General features: G+C 48.9%; 1 protein-coding gene across 1 annotated transcript; it reads left to right on the forward strand.

The window, feature by feature from the left end:
• The first annotated feature begins 774 nt into the window (after positions 1-774).
• BEND3 (BEN domain containing 3) lies at positions 775-17,747 on the forward strand. Its single transcript, XM_026511705.4, has 3 exons — positions 775-885; positions 1,384-1,586; positions 14,198-17,747. Exons 1-3 carry the CDS (start codon positions 849-851, stop codon positions 16,442-16,444), a joined length of 2,487 nt encoding a protein of 828 aa, XP_026367490.1. The 5' UTR covers positions 775-848; the 3' UTR covers positions 16,445-17,747.
• Positions 17,748-18,333: the final 586 nt, after the last annotated feature.

Genomic DNA, 18,333 nt, shown 5'->3' on the forward strand with positions numbered 1-18,333 from the left:
AGATTCTTGGAGCTCAAGAGCTTTAAACCCACACTGCCTCATCTTGTTGCTTTGGAGGGAAGGGCTAGACCGGCACCATCCAATAAAAATAGAATGCAAGCCACTTATGTAATTTTAAATTTTCTAGTAGCTTCATTAAAATAAAATTAAAATTAATTTTAATGAAGTTTTATTTAGCCCCATGAATCTGACATTATCATGTCAACATGTAACCAACATAAAAATGATTAGATATTTTACTTTTTTTTTTTTTTTTTTTTGCTCTGCTCCGTCTTTGAAATCTGGTGTGTACTTACACTTACAGCACATCTTCATTTGGACTAGCCACATTTCCAGTCCTTGGTAGCCGTGGGACTAATGGCTGCCATTAGGGACAGCATGGGGCTTTCTGGACGCGCCTGGAGTCGTATGATCCGCTTTTGTCCGGAGGAGCCATGGCCTACATCCTCAGTCAGCCTTTACATTCTGTGGCTGGAATTTAGAAAGCAGGGACTAACAGGAGATCATCTGAACTTGGGTCTTTAGTAAAACTTGATTTTCTCAAATAGCGGTCCCCCTCCATCTGAAAGTGACTCAGTCGGTGCTCTAAGACACATTCTGCCCACGTGGAGTTTTGGAGAAATGCTCCCAGAGGGTATGCGGAAGGCACGGCTGCTTCTGAGCACCTGCGGACGAACACAGAGGATGCAGTTTTCCATGACGTTAGGGACAGTATCAGCTTAAGCTTCCATCACTCAGAGCCAGGGTTGGGAGGGTAAGGGCATTGCTCATGGGTATGGAAAATTAAGAAAGAAATCAAGCAATAAATCAAGACTTTGTCTTTGTCTTTTCATTTAGTGGAATAGAAGATGAACTCAACTGAATTCAGTGAAGATGTAGAAGAAGGTAAAAAAAAAAGCTTCTTTTTAAAAAGTATTTTTAATTTAGTATTTTTATCAGGTCATACACTACATGGTTCAAAAATATAAAAAGTTACATAATGGAAAATCGATGGAAATTCTCCTCCCACACCTGGTTCCCATCCCCCTCTACTCATACACCTGCCAGAAGTGTCTTATGTATCTTTCCAGAGTTAACTTTTTAAAAAGTATTTAAAGTGTAGTATTTGTTTCTTTCTCTCCAGCTCCCGTCTTTCTCCCCAAAAAGGACTTTAAAACCAGTTTGAACAAAAAGTTCTTAGAATGCGGTTTTATTGTGTAGCACTAACGTGGTAAGATAAAAATCGCTAGGTTGGAAAGCACAGTTTTATTGTGACTACACTTTATTATCTGAGTGATAGTGTCAAAGGGCAGCCCACACACACCCGGTCGCCCAGGGAACCCTGCTAACCTCCGAGCAGCCCAGTGGTCTTTCCCGCTGAGCCCTATTTCTTCTCTGCCACAGTTCTAAAAAATAACACTGTGAAAGTGGAGACAGAGGCCGAAGATGCTGCCCTGGACTGCTCAGTGAGTTCCAGGTCTTCCGAGAAGCACCCTCTGGACAGCGTCTTCACTGCCCTCCAGGATTCCAGCAAGCGAAAGCAGCTGGGCGGCGATGGCCAGCCTGACTCTGTCCCCAGCGTGAAGAGGCGGCGGCTGATTCCCGAGGTGAGGGCCCAGCCCCTTCCGCTGTTTGCTTGGGCTCTGACCCTCTGATTAGAAGCTCTGTCTCTCTACTTGTGGGCATCCAGGCAACTGCTGAACCTTGGGCATGAGAAGGCTTTCATTTCAGCTGTCCCATCTCTGGCTTACATTTCTAGAAGGTGTCTTCTCTAAGTAGAATTCTTATATATGTCTGGATTCATTATGGGCTAGGGGAGGCTTCACAAATGCAACCGCTTTTGAGTTCTTTGTTTTGCTTTGCTCCACTTTATAGCAAAGACTGTTAAGAAAAGCCTACTGCTTTCGTATGGTACACAGTGTACACAGATTCCTGGAAGAGTGGAGGGTTGGGAGGTCTTTTCCTAAATCAAGCCATCTTTTATATTAGGAGAACTTGTTCAGTGAATCTTTTTATAAAGAGAATTCTTTTGTAACATACCTGTTACCCCCTAACCTACGAATTTTATGAATTTGCTTTATTTTTTTCATCACCTGCTGGTTAGATTGAACTTGACTAAGTTCTTCTTTTTTTTTTTTTAAGATTTATTTATTTGAGAGAGAGTAAGCATGAGTGGGAAGGGGAGAGGGAGAGAGAGAGAGAAGGAGAGAGACTCCCAGGCGGACTCCACGCTGAGCTCAGAGCCTGACGCAGGGCCTGATCTCATGACCCTGAGATCACAGCCTGAACTGAAACCAGGAGCTGGATGCTTAACTGACTGCACCACCCAGGCGTCGCTGAACTTGGCTAAATTCTAAGAGAGACAACGGAACTGGACATGGTGGCCCTCTCTAGCAGACTAGTCCAGGTGGGAGATAAGATACGTACACAGAACAGTTAAGACCAAGGAGAGAGTGGCAGCTTTAGGACGTCAGGGGTCTGGCCTGGGAAGCTTCACCTCTGAGCCGCCCACGGGCCGGCAGACTACACCTTAACTCTTAGAACGGCATTTTCCCAAGCTCTCCAACGTTGACAGACAGACACACAGGCTCTTTGGGGGACCCAGATAGGAATTCTGCTTCTGCATGTCTGTCCAAAAGAGCCCACATTTTCAGAGCTCGTTACCACCAGCCAGAACACTGTGAAGCATCAGCCTGGGACTCTTTGGGGTGTTACTGGCTTGTTTTAAAGAATTAAAACTATTAGATGCTAGGGAAAATCCAAATGAATTGGAAATATATGGTTTTAGAGATTTAGAGTCTTCAATAAGTAAAACTATCCTTTGCTATAATTAGCAAAATAATGAGATTAAGATTTTCACCGGGGTTTAAACATACATGTTTACGTTATATTATAATGACCAGCAACCTGCATTCCACATCATGGATCAGTGAGTGATACCTTCATTTACTTGTTTCCCCCCCCAGCCTTTTTTTTTTTTTTTAAGTTTTTTTTATTTATTTGAGAACGAGTGAGGGAGGGGAAGGGGCAGAGGGAGACAGAGTCCCAGGCAGACTCCAGAGCCCAGTGTGGGGCTCAGTCTCACCACCCCTAAGATCACAGTGAGAGCCAAAACCAAGAGTTGGACATTTAACTGACTATGCTGCCCACGTGCCCCCCCATTATTGAATTATTGAGATAAAATTCACATACGATGCAATTCACCAATTTAAATTGTACAATTCAGTGGGTATTTTTGTGTATATTCACAGAGTTGTACAACTATTCCTATCATAAGTTTTAGAATATTTTCATCACCCCACAAAGAACCTTTGTACCCATTAGCAGTCACTCCTTTAGCGCCTGGGAAGCACTAATCTACATTCCCTCTGGATGTATCTGTTCTGGACATTTCATATAAATGGAATCATAGACTATGTGGCCTTTTATGTCTGGCTTCTTTCACTTAGCAGAATGTTCTCAAGGTTCATCCATGCTGTAGCATGAATGAGTTCTTCACTCCCTTTTTATGGCCAAATAATCCTCTGTTGTAAATATACCACATTTTGTTTATCCATTCATCAGTAGACAGGCATTTGGGTTGTTTCCACTTGTTGACTGTCATGAGTAAAATCCAGCAATACATTCTAAAAAACCAATAATGCCCACGTAGGAAAAAAGTTGACATTTTTCATAACTACATGAGCATTTTTATTTTATTTTATTTTTATTTTTAAAGATTTTATTTATTTATTTGACAGAGAGACAGCCAGCCAGCGAGAGAGGGAACACAAGCAGGGGGAGTGGGAGAGGAAGAAGCAGGCTTCCTGCTGAGCAGGGAGCCTGATGCGGGGCTCGATTCCAGGACCCTGGGATCACACCCTGGGCCAAAGGCAGACGCTTAACAACTGAGTCACCCAGGCGCCCCATGTGAGCATTTTAAATAAAGGGTTCATTGCGGATATCCCGCCCTTGGCTCTGGCTGCCCACACTGGCCACTCGCATGCCTGTGACTCTGGGGCAGGTGTCATGTGCGGAGAGCAGGCTCCCGTGCAGTGAGTAACGATTGCAGACGGAATCTCAGACTCCTCGCTGCTGGGTGAGATGCACGCTGGGAGAATACAAGAATACAAGAATACAAGAATACAAATCTTAGATGGTTAGTCAAATAGCTTGTTTGAAAAAGATAGCACCTTTTTTTTTTTAGGTTTTATTTCACACCATAATTTGTTATCCTTTCCCCTAATGCTCACTAGATAGATGTTTTCCACTTCCACGTCATCACAGTTAGTGCCGCAGGGACCATCCATCCATACGGGGAAACCTGGTGCCCTCTGTGAGCGTTTCTGTGGGTTAGATGCCCAGCGGTTATCCCACAAGTGTCGAGAAGTTTGGGAAGCACTGTTAGGTTCCTAAAGGAACTCCTGAAGACGTTTTCTTCTGTGTCTCACATTACATTTCTGCCTTGAGTCAATTCTATTCTCTCGACTCCTTCAAGTTTGCATGTGAAGCCAGACTTCCAGAAATGGAACACAGAGTCGAGTGCATTGGTTCACTTTTGCTGTGGGACAAACCACGGCGGATCTTAGCAGCTTACAGTGGCCACCGTTGTATTTGTTTGCAGTTCGTGGGTCAGCTGGCAGTTCCTGATTTGGCCTGACAGGACTGGGGCTAGGTGGAATGGCCTCCCCTTTGTGGGGCGTCGGCTGGGCTGGGCTGGGCTGGCCATGCCGGCTGCAGCTTCCCTTTCTGCACATTCTCAGCTCTGAGAGGCTAGTCCAGGCTTGTTCACGTAGCACAGAAGACTTCTAAGAGCAAGAGAGGCCGAGCTCGGGAGCACAGATGCTTTTCACACCTCTGCTTGCATCACCCCTTTAGCTGGTATCCCCCTGGTCAAAGCACATCACACGGGCCGGCCTGGACGCAAGGGCCTGAACGGACTCCAGCCCTGACGGTAGGAGTGACAAACTCACGTTGCAGAGACTTTCACACAGGGATGGGGCAGCTGTTGTGGCCATTTTTGTAAAAGTTCACCACAGTAAGGAACAACAAGCACACCAGGAAGGAACTCTGACCATGTAGAGCCCGGGTTGTGGCCTTTGTGGACAGTCTGAGCTGGTCGCATTGTCTCCTTGCGCAAACGGAGTCACTTTATCCTTTCATCCCATACAATTTCGTTGGAAGGGCATCACAGAGAAGGGAGTGTCTTCGCATTCCTGGGGGCAGAGAGGGAAGGAGAAGGTTCTTACGATTTGTATTTTAGTTGAATCCTTCAGTATGTGAAGCAAGTTAGAAAAAAACATGGCACTGGGCTGAACTCCACTGGGGTTCACAGTGGAGGGATTTCCCTGGGCATCACATGAACGATGTGAAGGTTCTGGATGCTTCCCAGTTTGGTGAGGCAGCAAGCTTCAGCTGGGACCTCAGGCACCATCCTGGAATTCTGACACGTTTGGAGAAAAGGGATCCAAAATGTATTTGAATATTTCTAATATCACTTGTCCAGTTGACATATTCTAATTGGGCAGATATGTTTACTTTTCAATAGATTGGAGACAGCAGGCAGTTCTAACCTGTTAGATTTTAGATTGGAAAAGACAGGTTAAGTCCTGGATTTTGTTTTGAGTGTTTTCCTAGTTTTGTTTATTCTCCTTACTGTATGTAAAATGAGGTTGATATCCAGGCACCCCTTCCTGTTCTGTAAAAAGAATATATGTAAGTATGAACCTTTTGAAATTCTCGAGCTCCTTGTGGAAAGGTGTCATGTGAATTCAAGGCAGTATTTCCTTTTAAAACTCTGTGTAAGTTGATGTGTCAATAAATCAATAGCCTCAGAACCCTGGGGATTTTAGAACAACCCATCAGTTTTATGAAATTATAGTATATGTTGATTTTTCAAAATGGCACTAGTCCTAATTTACTAGTCCTTTATCCTTCTCCCCCTGAATTTTCTCCGATCCTTCTTACAGATAAGGCGGCAGGGGTGGTGGTGGAGGGAAACATGCAGGTTTTTTTTACCAGAGTGAGACAAGAGGAGCCAGGAGGCTGAAACAAGCGATCGTCCAAAGAAGTGGAAAGGAAGTTCACGAACAGTGACTGAGTGCCTCCTTGACAAATGGCACCATTCCTTATTTAATCCAAACGACAAACCAGTGATGAGAGAATTAGTAGCTCTACCACATCGATGAGTCAATTCCGGCCTAGAAGTTAAAGTGCCAGGATGCCAGTGGGCAGCCTTGTTCCTGGCGCAGAGTTTCAGGAGTGACTGGGATCACTCACTCCCTGCATCTGGGGAAGTGAGCCCCACCTTCTCTGCTCCAGCCCGGAGGAATAGTAAATAGTTAACCTGGAAGTCAGATGGGGAGAGTTCACCGTGGGGCCTTTGGCCAATTACGTGACCTCCCAGACTCTCAAGTTCCTCCGTGGTGATGAGAGAGAATTCTGCTCATCTCGTTGGTTTCTTGTGTGTGAGGGAGCCCAGCACAGGGCCTGCCCCATGTCAGCCCTCAGACCTGCCTCACAGCCCCCATCTCCAGTTCCCACCCCTCAAGGTCAGCATTCATCTGCCTCCCTCCACGTTCATCAGAGCAAAAATGGCATGAAATTGCCAAGGGAGACCATCGGACACCCTTTAGGACACCCCAGGCTGAGCGCCGTTGATTCTGAACACCTTCCAAGTCAGAACATAGACCACCTTGCATCTTCTCCCCCAAGCCCAAGGCTCGGGGAGGAGGGTGAAGGCTGGGGGCAGGATTCGAGTGCTAGTCCTGGTGTCAAAGGTACGTCCCGTTCCAGCTCCTGTCAGTGCTGCGACGTGTTCATAGTGACATGTAGTACAGTCCTTCGGAGACGCGCAAAACCTCCCCCAAACCCTAACAAAAGGCTGGATAAAGCCTTCCTTGGCACCTCCCCTGGAAAAGGCTTCATAGCCAAACGCAGCAGATGTGGGAGAGGAGTAGCCAACGCTTTTATTGGTAATCATCTTTTTGTTTGCGGAGGTGGGGGCGATATGCAAGAGCTGTATGCCAGGCAGGAGTTAGCTTTGTTCTCCTGGGGTTTTTCGGTTCTTTGTTTGTTTTTAATTCTGAAGTGTCACTGTGTTTTGTTTTTCCAATTGGAGAATGGGAACATCATCTCATTCAGTGCAAACACACCGAATGCCGCATCAGCACCGGTGGCGGTGGCACCCGCTGGAGACTCCCAGTGGTTCCTGCCACAGCCACAGCAGACAGGGGCTGTGCCGCTCCCACTGTGACGCGGCTCGGAGCAGCTGGTGCCCCCCAGCCTGCTTGGTTTGAGACCACGTGGTTCAGCACCGTGCTGGTGGCCCGGAGGGCGCGGGGGTGTTTGTGCGATGTGGAGGGCAGTCTTCGAAGATGTCCTGACCTGACAGGTCGCCATCTCTTCCGGCATCTCTTCTCCACTGTAACTGCTTTATCTCCCAGATTCTTACTTCTTCAGGCCTCCCAGCAATTTCTTCATCCGTTAACAGTGTGAGGATGACGCAGAGGGGAAAAGCCATGAGGTCAGAGACCGTCCAGCTTGCTCCCTGTGTCCCCAGAGCCCTGCACAGAGCCTGCCCAATGCCAGGCATTTGGTCCTATTCGCGGGCTGTGTGCTGGAGCGCTCTTCCAGACCTTGCTGCTAGCTGTAGCTGGTCACTTGATGAGAGTGATGATGGAGAGAGACATTCTTTTGAGAATGAAAAAGGTAAGCACCGCCTCCACCTTGCTGAGTGACATGGGAGCAGGGGGCAGAGGCACGCCAGCCCTCTCGGAGCCCACTCGCAGGGTCTGCCCCTGATGCCACATTAATTCTCCCCCGTCTACTCTCTGGCAGGCTGCTGCCTTCTTGGTGTTCCAGTTTGCTGCGTCTCTGGGCACCATTTAGCCAGTCATCATTTGTCGAACTGCATTCAGGGACTGCTTGGATTTGGAGTGGCGAGGAAGATGCTGGATGCTTGAAGCATCTCCATGGTGACCCAGTCCCTGGGGTGGAGCTGGGCACGGACATGTGCGATCTCCCCACCCTCACTTGCAGCCCAACATCGACCTCTTTGTGTTCATATTCCCCAGCGAGAGATGTGGGCATTCCCTCTTGAGCCTGAGGGTGCTAGCAGGGGAACGCGATGCCCCGACCGGATGCAGGAGAGAGGCTGGCGCTGCCGAGCCTGAGCTCTGCAGCAGAGTTCCCATATGGCTGGAAGATGAGCCTCGGAGAATTGGGAATGGTGTCAACCAGCCACCCTGTGCCAAGTAGCACAGATTTAAAGATTTCTTGATGCTCCTAGACAGCTGAGCAGAGATTTATCAGCAGCAGCCAATGTTGTCGCCTTGGCAGCATTTGTGGAATTAATTGGAACACTGAGTTGACAGGACACCAGTGTGGGGATATCTAAGAACCTTCTCTTTGGTGGCTCGTGTTGTGTTTTGTGTTGAATTGTGTATCTAAGGTCTCTGGGAGTGAGGAATGTTGCCCTCTACTGGGACTCTAACTTAATTTTTTATTCCAGCAAGTTCGCCAAAAATGTTTCTATTTGATGGCAGTGTTTCTAACATGCTTAGTAGAAACGGAAATATTTTTATTAATGATCCCGAACAGTGAGAGTTATAGAGGGGATTTCCAGTTCTGATATACCTTGGCCTTCTGCCTGCTGTAGGAATGTGGGGGAGTGCAGTGACTTTTCTTTGTTACTGGTATTCAGACAATTCACCCAGAAAATGTTCCCTGGACTTACTCTGTATATGCAGGGTATTAATTAGGGCAGACCTCTCTCGAGAACCCGGTACTTCTGCTGCATTGCCTGTGAGTTTCTGGTGACCTCCGTACAGAACCTTATTTTATGATGTATTAGTGAGATCACTTGTAAAGCAAAGACCCTTGTTCTAAAATGACTCCTAATGTATTTATGATTATTTTAATGATTGCCATTTGAAATTCAGATTCCTCTATATTCGTAAAACCTCATGGTAATCTCATGATCCACAGGACTTGCAAAATTATTTTGGTGTAATTGAACTTAATGGTGAATGAGTTGCTAAAATTGAATTTACAGCCTACAGGAATTAGCAAGTAAGGCACTTCAAATTTATTAGGGCAGTGCTTTTCTTTTTTTCTTTTTTTAAAGATTTTATTTATTTATTTGACTGAGAGAGAGCAAGCATGAGTTGGGGGAGGGGCAGAGGGAGAGGGAGAAGCAGACTCCCCACTGAGTAGGGAGCCCAATACGGGGTTCAATCCCAGGACCCTGGGATTATGACCTGAGCCAAAGGCAGACGCTTAACCACCTGAGCCACTCAGGCAAGCTTAAGGCAGTGCTTTTCAACAGTGACCCATAGTTTTAAATTCACCTGGTAGAGAAATACAGCTCAAATATATGGATTAGTATGCAGACACAGAGAAACAAAATAAAACTTCCCCAAATTTACTTACCATATGCAGTGCACCCTGATATTTTCTATTCTTTTTCCTTCCCTTGCTTCTTTCCTCTTATACTGGTTATGACCCACCAAATCAACTTCATCGTTTACTGATGGGTCACGATCCATAGTTCCAAACATACCATGTTGTGGTAAAGATTTTCATCTCTATCCCATCCTTTCTCCCAAGTTTCACGTGTGTGTGTGTGTGTGTGTGTGTGTGTGTGTGTGCACGCCCGTTCTCGTTGCTGCCTCCCTCCCTTCATAATCCTCTGCTTTCTTCCAGATAGCAGAACAAAAGAACTGTAAAGAGCTTAAACCCCCCCCTTCAGCTCCGTGGTCCAGTACCCCTCCCCTGCCCCCAGCCTTTTGGGCAAACAGACCTGTAAGAAGTGGCTTCTATGAGTGACTTACCCTGATGTGTTTCAGGGAAGTCCTCATTTTGTTTAGTGGCTGAGAGGAATCTTTACAACTAGTTTCATAAAAGCCCCCCCCCCCATTACCTCTGCTCTGGCTTGGGAATAGCATTGCTTAATAATAATTATATTCTAACAGTGAATATTTATTAAGCACTTACTGTGATTCAGAAAGGGCTCAGTGCTTTCTGCACATTATCTCATTAAGTCTTCATAACTACCCTGTGAGACCTACCATTATTTATCCCTGAGTTTCTAGAAGCTGAGGCATGAAAAATCATTTGATTTGGCCAAGGTCACAGAAGACAGCCTGAGCTGAGATCTTACCCATCCCTTTATACCTCTCTACAGACATGTTATTCATAAAGCTGGTGGCCTATCCGAGCAGCTCCTTTTTCTTAAGCATAGATTTGAGAATGGCAGAACGCCTTGGCCTGCTTAACCATCCATGCATCTGGTTGACACACATTCATTGGGCAGTTCTGTGTCCCGGGCACTGTGCAAGGTGCTGGGCGGGGGTAGACTCAGGAATGACCTGGTGCCATCATGGTAGCAGTCATACAGTGTGATGAGGATGCGGGCAGCTGGGTGAGGAGACCCGGGAAGGGGAGGGTCAGGTGGCAGGCCATTCGTGCTCGGCTTGTCCCACGCCAGCAGGCCCCTGGTGCTCTGTCCTTGATAAGTGTGGGATGCGTAGGAGGGCCGGGTACCTCTGGACCTTCATCAGCTTATGCAAACAAACCCTGAGGAAAGTATTGGCCAGCTCCATGGGATAATTACAACACTTCTAAGAATTCCTCTATCTTCAGGTTCTTACAGTACCTTTTCTTCTGCATGGTTGTTATCAACAGAGAGGCAGGAGAAAAATTAACCTCTCTATGTGAGTCAGATTATTCCTTTATCTAAAAGACGGTCCAGGAAGTAATTCATTAATTTAAAATATAAAATGAAATATAACGTGGGTGGTTGAGGAAGATCAAAGTCTTACGTGTTTATGTGGCCTTGTGCTCTGTTTTCACCTAGACCTACATATTACTCACCTGCCATTATAAACCTAGCCTCTTGAGCTTGTCTTTTCTCCCTACCCTTTTTAGGCTACAAGAGAAAAACACGTCATACACTGTTTTGTGCTGGCATTAGTTGTCTGAAGACTTATAGGTGACATTGAATCTGCCTGGATGAGACAAACTGAGAGCAGACTCTGTCTTTCAGGCTGAGGCCCCTCAGAGAGGACCCACAGCACCTGAGAGCTTGTTAGAAAGGCAGGGGCTCCTGGCTGGCTCAGTCAGAAGAGCCTGCAACTCTTGATCTCAGGGTCGTGAGTTCGAGCCCCACATTGGTTGTTGAGATTACTAAAATAAATAAATACATAAACTTAAAAAAACAAAGAAAAGAAATGCAGGCCCAGGGACTAGAATCTGCATTCTAACAAGATCCCAGGTGATTCATATGTGTATTAGAGTTTCAGAAGCACTGGCCTTGGCCGCCTTACACCGACCATATTTTCCCGTGGGTGTAGAAGCTTCCAAAGGATGCACATTGTTCTTACCAGTTCTGCAGTTGCCTGGGGCACACACCTGTCAGTAAAAGCAAATACTTTGTGCTTCAGCCCTGTGTGTCCGTCCCCCTGACACCCACCAGTACTCACCAGCTAGCTCTTCTGCTTGACTAAACCCTCAACAATATTCCAGTAAGTTCTTGGGTCCAGTTTAACACTTGTCAAAACCAGCTTTATTGAGCTGGGACTGAAAGACAATGGATGGTACGATATTTAAACGGTACCATTTGGTGAGTTCTGCCATACGTGTAGGTCAGTGAGGCCATCACCACGATCAAGATAATAAACACGAATCACCAACTACCATAAAGTTACCACGTGCCCTTCGTGTCCTTCCTCCACCCCCAGGTCACTTCACTATCAATAAGTTTGTATTTTCGAGAATTTTATATGAAAGGAATCATACAGTATGGCCTCTTGTTGGTCTGGCTTCTTTTAGCATAATTATTTTTAGACTCATCGTGAGTACTGTGTTTCAGTTCCATTGCTGAGTAGTATTCCGTTATATGCATATAAGACAGTGTGTGTATACTTGCTGATAAATTTGGGTTGTTTCCAGCTTTGGCTGTTTACAGATGGGGCTACCGTGAGTATTTGTGTATAAGTCTTTGTATGATCGTGTGCTTTCAGTTTGCTTGGTAAATAAATATCTAGGACTGGAATACCGGGATCATATGGTCCCTGTATATTTAACTTTTTAAGAAACTACCAGCCATTTTCCAAAGTGGTTACATTATTTTATATCCCCATCAGCAGCGTGTGAGAGTTTCGATGCCTTCACGTCTCCAACACTGGGTATTGTCTTTTTGTTTGTACCCATTCTGGTAGGGATGGTGAGGTATCTCCCAGTGGGCTTTAATTTGCAGGTTACAAATAAGCATATATATATTTAATATATATATAACATACATATATATAAAATATATACATATAAATAAATTTATTTATTTATTTATTTAGAGAGAATGAGCAGGGGAGCAGCAGCAGAGGGAGAGGGAGAAGCAGGTTCCCCGCTGAGCAGGGAGCCCAATGTGGGGCTCATCCGAGGACCCTGGGATCGTGACCTGAGCCGAAGGCAGATGCTTAACCGACTGAGCCACCCAGCACCAATAAGCATCTTTTTATATGCTTGTTTGCTACTTCTATGTGTTCTTCGAAGTGGCTATTAAAAGTCATTAATTGGGTTGTAGGTCATTGAGTTTGAGAGTTCTTTATTCTGGTTTAAACTCTTATCAGATAAGATTTGCCGGGATTTTCTTCCAGCGTGAGCTTGTTTTTCATTTTTTTAATACTGTCTTTTGAGGAGCTGAAGATTTTTTAATTTTGAAGTCCAGTTTATCAATTTCTCTCTCTTTTTTTTTTTAAGATTTTGACAGAGAGAGCACAAGCAGAGGGAGAGGGAGAAGCAGACTCCCCACTGAGCAGGGAGCCTGATGCGTGGGACTCGATCCCAGAATCCTGAGATCATGACCTGAGCCAAAGGCAGACGATTAACTGACTGAGCCACCCAGGCACCCCTCACATTTTGTTCTCTTATGGATTATGCTTGTGGTGTCATATCTAAGAAATATTTGCCTAAACCAAGGTCATAAGGGATTTCTCTTATGTTTTCTTCTAGAAGTGTTAGAATATAAAGTTAGGTATTGTATTTACGTCCACAGTCCAGCTTGAGTTCATTTCTGTATATGGTACACACGGGATGGAAGTTTCTGTTGTTTGGTTTTGCATGTGTATATCCAGTTGTTCAGCATCACTTATTGAAAGGATGATGTTTTCTCCATTGAATTGCCTTTGAGCCTGTGTTGAAAATCACTTGTCCATATATACATAAGTAAGCCTCTTAAAATGTTCAGGGCCTGGCAGCAGGGAAACCACTGGTGAAAGCAGCAAGAACTCTGGGTTCTCAGGTGGCCAGGTTTGATTGCTATCTGGTGGTGGAGCTGGGACTCAAGCTCTGGGGTCTTCAAAGGGGATCTTGAGCTTGCCCTAGGAGTCCGGCAGAGTGGACTTGCCGAGCGTGCGTGCCATCCTTGGGTGAGCAGAGGAGATAGTCTCTGAAATCAGTTTGGTAGAGTTTAATTCCCTCACTGTCGTCTGTGGAGCAAGGCTGGAGAGTACATGGCAAGTACCCTGGTAGACGCATAGGAGATGCACAAATACGTTACATGCAGTGGCTGCCTTAAGACACGGGGGTTTAATTGTCTCCCGCAGCTCTTTGAGAATGGCTGCTGGGCCAGCAGGAGACCGCGACTTAGAAACCTGGGGACCCCATGAGCTCATGCAGCCCACAGCTGCACAGGCTCTGGGACGTTCTGTGCCAGCCCTTTTGCAGTGGAGATACGAGGTCACTGCAGGCAGTGGTGGAGGTGCCGCAGACCCCGTGCTGCACTCACCGCTGTGCCCCTCGGGAGCTGCCTGGTCTCCCCAAGACTGCAGATGGGCAGACACGCTGCTGTCTTCCGGAGCTGCTGTGGGCAGGCCTCGCGATCCCCATCGGAGAGCAGCCAGAGGCCCAGCTCCGTGAGGTGCCGGGCCTGCGGCAGGGCCACTGCGGGGGCTTCTCCCGCCCTTGTGGCCTCTCTCCCGTCCCTGGCAGGGCTGTGGCCCAGCAGGCCCCGTGTGCAGGGGTGCGGCAGCGGTGTCCTGCAGGAAGTGGGAAGAGGGAGCTGTTCTGGCGCGGGGATGTAGGTTTGTGTCAGCTGTGCGTTCCTGGCCCGGCACAGTGAATCCGGGGTGAGGGAAGCCGTTCCGCACACACTTCCGCAATGGACCTTGGCACCACTGTGACTCAGACCCAGGTGCAGGGTAGTACATCAGAAGAGCCTCACACTCTGTTTGTTTTCCAGGCGCTCCTAGCAGGCATGCGGAACCGGGAGAACAGCTCGCCCTGCCAGGGCAACGGGGAGCAGGCTGGCAGGGGCAAGAACTTGGGCTCCACGTGGCCCGGCGAGGAGGAGCCCTGCAACGACGTGAGCACGCCGTCCTACAAGAAGCCTCTGTACGGCATCTCGCACAAGATCATGGAGAAGAAGAACCCTCCCGCCGGTGACGTGCTCAGCACCTACGAGCTCTTCGACAAGGCCAACTCCAGCAACAGCCCCTCACCGCTGCGGCTCCTGAACGAGCCACAGAAGCGGGACTGCGGCAGCGCCGCCGCGACCACCGACGGGGACCCCAACATCTACTTTCTGATCCAGAAGATGTTCTACATGCTCAACACGCTCTCTTCCAACATGTCGCAGCTGCACAGCAAGGTGGACCTGCTCTCCCTGGAGGTGAGCCGCATCAAGAAGCAGGTGAGCCCCGCCGAGATGGTGGCCAAGTTCCAGCCGCCCCCCGAGTACCAGCTCACGGCCGCTGAGCTCAAGCAGATCGTGGACCAGAGCCTGTCGGGCGGCGACCTGGCCTGCCGCCTGCTGGTGCAGCTCTTCCCCGAGCTGTTCAGCGACGTGGACTTCTCTCGCGGCTGCAGCGCGTGCGGCTTCGCGGCCAAGCGGAAGCTGGAGTCGCTGCACCTGCAGCTCATCCGCAACTACGTGGAGGTCTACTACCCCTCGGTGAAGGACACGGCCGTGTGGCAGGCCGAGTGTCTGCCCCAGCTGAACGACTTCTTCAGCCGCTTCTGGGCGCAGCGGGAGATGGAGGACAGCCAGCCCGGCGGCCAGGTCGCCGGCTTCTTTGAGGCCGAGCAGGTAGACGCCGGCCACTTCCTGGACAACAAGGACCAGGAGGAGGCCCTGTCCCTGGACCGGAGCAGCACCATCGCCTCGGACCACGTGGTGGACACGCAGGACCTCACCGAGTTCCTGGACGAGGCGTCGTCCCCGGGCGAGTTCGCCGTCTTCCTTCTCCACCGGCTCTTCCCCGAGCTCTTCGACCACCGGAAGCTGGGCGAGCAGTACAGCTGCTACGGGGACGGCGGCAAGCAGGAGCTGGACCCGCAGCGGCTGCAGATCATCCGCAACTACACGGAGATCTACTTCCCCGACATGCAGGAGGAGGAGGCCTGGCTGCAGCAGTGCGCCCAGCGCCTCAACGACGAGCTCGAGGGCCTGGCGCTGGACGGGGGCAGCGAGGGCGAGGCGGCGCGCGACGACTGCTACGACTCCTCCAGCCTGCCCGACGACATCTCCGTGGTCAAGGTGGAAGACAGCTTCGAGGGCGAGCGGCCGGGCCGGCGGTCCAAGAAAATCTGGCTGGTGCCCATCGACTTCGACAAGCTGGAGATCCCGCAGCCCGACTTCGAGGTGCCGGGCGCCGACTGCCTGCTCAGCAAGGAGCAGCTGCGCAGCATCTACGAGAGCAGCCTGTCCATCGGCAACTTCGCCTCGCGCCTGCTGGTGCACCTCTTCCCCGAGCTCTTCACGCACGAGAACCTGCGCAAGCAGTACAACTGCAGCGGCTCCCTGGGCAAGAAGCAGCTGGACCCGGCCCGCATCAAGCTCATCCGCCACTACGTACAGCTGCTCTACCCCCGCGCCAAGAACGACCGCGTGTGGACGCTGGAGTTCGTGGGCAAGCTGGACGAGCGCTGCCGGCGCCGGGACACGGAGCAGCGGCGCTCCTACCAGCAGCAGCGCAAGGTCCACGTGCCGGGCCCCGAGTGCAGGGACCTGACAAGCTATGCAATCAACCCTGAGAGGTTCCGAGAGGAGTTCGAGGGGCCCCCGCTGCCCCCTGAAAGAAGCAGCAAGGACTTCTGCAAGATCCCCCTGGACGAGCTGGTGGTTCCGTCGCCCGACTTCCCGGTGCCTTCGCCCTACCTGCTGTCGGACAAGGAGGTGCGCGAGATCGTACAGCAGAGCCTGTCGGTGGGCAACTTCGCCGCCCGGCTGCTGGTCAGGCTCTTCCCAGAACTCTTCACGGCCGAGAACCTGCGGCTGCAGTACAACCACTCCGGCGCGTGCAACAAGAAGCAGCTGGACCCCACGCGGCTGCGGCTCATCCGGCACTACGTGGAAGCCGTGTACCCGGTGGAGAAGATGGAGGAGGTGTGGCACTACGAGTGCATCCCGAGCATCGACGAGCGCTGCCGCCGCCCCAACAGGAAAAAATGCGACATCCTCAAGAAAGCCAAGAAGGTGGAGAAGTGACGGCGCCCAGGGACTGAGCGTTCTCTCGGAGCCCGCCACGGTATCCACAGACACGCACCTTAGGTCGGTGGGGAGTGGCTTACTACATTTGCACACGTCACCACCACCCAACCACAGAGAAAGCAGCCTTGCCTTTGGTCTCTCCTACCTACTCTCGACTTTCGTCCTGTGTCCCAGGGGTGCAGCCGGAGTCCGGCAGAGCTGAGCCGTGAGAGCAGAGAGGCCTCAGCAGTAGGGCATTCTCTCCTTGGCTGTGTCCCCCACGCCCTGCAATTTCAGATGCATATTCAGCGACTGTCTGGTTACTCTGCCCACATTTTCCATTTTCCATTTTTATCCATTTTTTTTTAATTAAAAAGAAACCCTTTTTTTAAAAAAAATCATTGGGCTCTTTGGGGGCCATTTTACTTAGAAAAACTATCTTTTAAATATTTGTGATGAAGTACTGTAAGATGACTTCAGTTGCTGGGATTTTTTTTTTTTTAAGATGGTTTCAGATTTATGAAATTTTTAGAAATGCCATGTTCCTGCATGATGGCTAATAATAGCTTCAGGTGGCATAGAGACCAATTTTACTGACCTTGTCTTTTACATCTGACTTTGGAAGAGTCAAGATGCCCCTTGGAGGGCAGTAGAGGGGACGGAGTAGTGTGACCTCCTTTCCCACCGTGGTTGCATCCTCCTTCCGCTGTGGTGCTGGGGAAGGGGCCTGCTCACGCGACCTGGCCTGTTCGTAGTTGTTGCCATGTCGGTAGAATGCTGTGCTCACTCTGTAGACGAGAACACTGGATGATGATGATGATGATGATGATATGAATGTAGATAGACGTGGAAACACGTACACAATGTCATTTTGAGCTGCGTCCTTCCATTGCCCCCTTCCCTCTCTACACAAGGATGCTATTTGGAGGGGCAGACACATTTCCTTGGAAAACTGTGTGTGTGACTATTTGGCTTCTGGTTTAAGGATGGGCCCCTCTGGGCTCACCAAAGCTGTTTACTTTCCGTGTGTGTATTTGTGCAACACCCGGGTTCTGGGAGCTGTCTGGTGGCTTCACCACACCTCAGTGTTAGCCCCTCCCGTCAGTAGCACATCCTTGTTCCTCAGGGCAAGCCCAGGCCTCGGGCCCTCTTGGGGATACCTGGCTTTGGAAGGTCACAGGTCATTCAAATGGGGTTCCCCCGTCCCTTCCCAGAGTCCACTCAGCTGTCCCCTCAGACCCCCTAGAAGCTCTGCTGCCCTACGTCTGGCCAGTCCCTTGGCCTCGGAGTAAGACATCTCTTCTTTCCTTACTGGTTGGGAAGGTCAACTGCTCCAGGCCAATGGCATACTCTCCAGGACATCCAATCAGGAAATCCCCCAGCAGATAAAGTCCTGCAAAACAATACTTTTACTTACCTGACTTTGGGGTCCAAAACCCTAAGAGGGAAAGGAAACAGTGTAACCCAAACTGAGTAGACCATACCCGAAACTTGGAAAATGAACTGAATCACACAGGGTGGTCCTAAAACCCTTGTGGAATGTTGCAGAATTAATAACCTAGTGGCTTAATGTTTGCTACCTTAAAATGCAGAAATAATAGAAACAATCTGTGAATTTTCTTTATGCAACTGATAAGGACTTCAGTTCCCGTGGCCATACGACAGAATTCTGCCTGCACCCAGAGGGCTTTTTTTTTTTTTTTTTTTAATGACAGGATTTTGAGCAATGTAAAATTGCTAATCTAACTTTAGTAAATGTGCTGTTAAATGTCATTTACAGATTATTTCTGTTGAAGCTGCAGACCTAAATTATTGAAATTTAGAAATGCACAGGGACTTAATGACTCTCTCTCACATACACCCACACCCACCCACACGTGCACACACATTTCTTCTTACTAAAAAAC

Source organism: Ursus arctos, unplaced genomic scaffold (assembly GCF_023065955.2).
Source record: "Ursus arctos isolate Adak ecotype North America unplaced genomic scaffold, UrsArc2.0 scaffold_13, whole genome shotgun sequence".
Taxonomy (NCBI): Eukaryota; Metazoa; Chordata; class Mammalia; order Carnivora; family Ursidae; genus Ursus; species Ursus arctos.

Bases quoted from the DNA above. Each gene is read 5' to 3' on its own strand.
- BEND3 (XM_026511705.4), top strand. From the start codon at position 849: ATGAACTCAACTGAATTCAGTGAAGATGTAGAAGAAG. The intron at 886-1,383 runs GTAAAAAAAAAA...TCTCTGCCACAG, and splicing joins CAGTGAAGATGTAGAAGAAG to TTCTAAAAAATAACACTGTG. The intron at 1,587-14,197 runs GTGAGGGCCCAG...TTTGTTTTCCAG, and splicing joins GGCGGCGGCTGATTCCCGAG to GCGCTCCTAGCAGGCATGCG.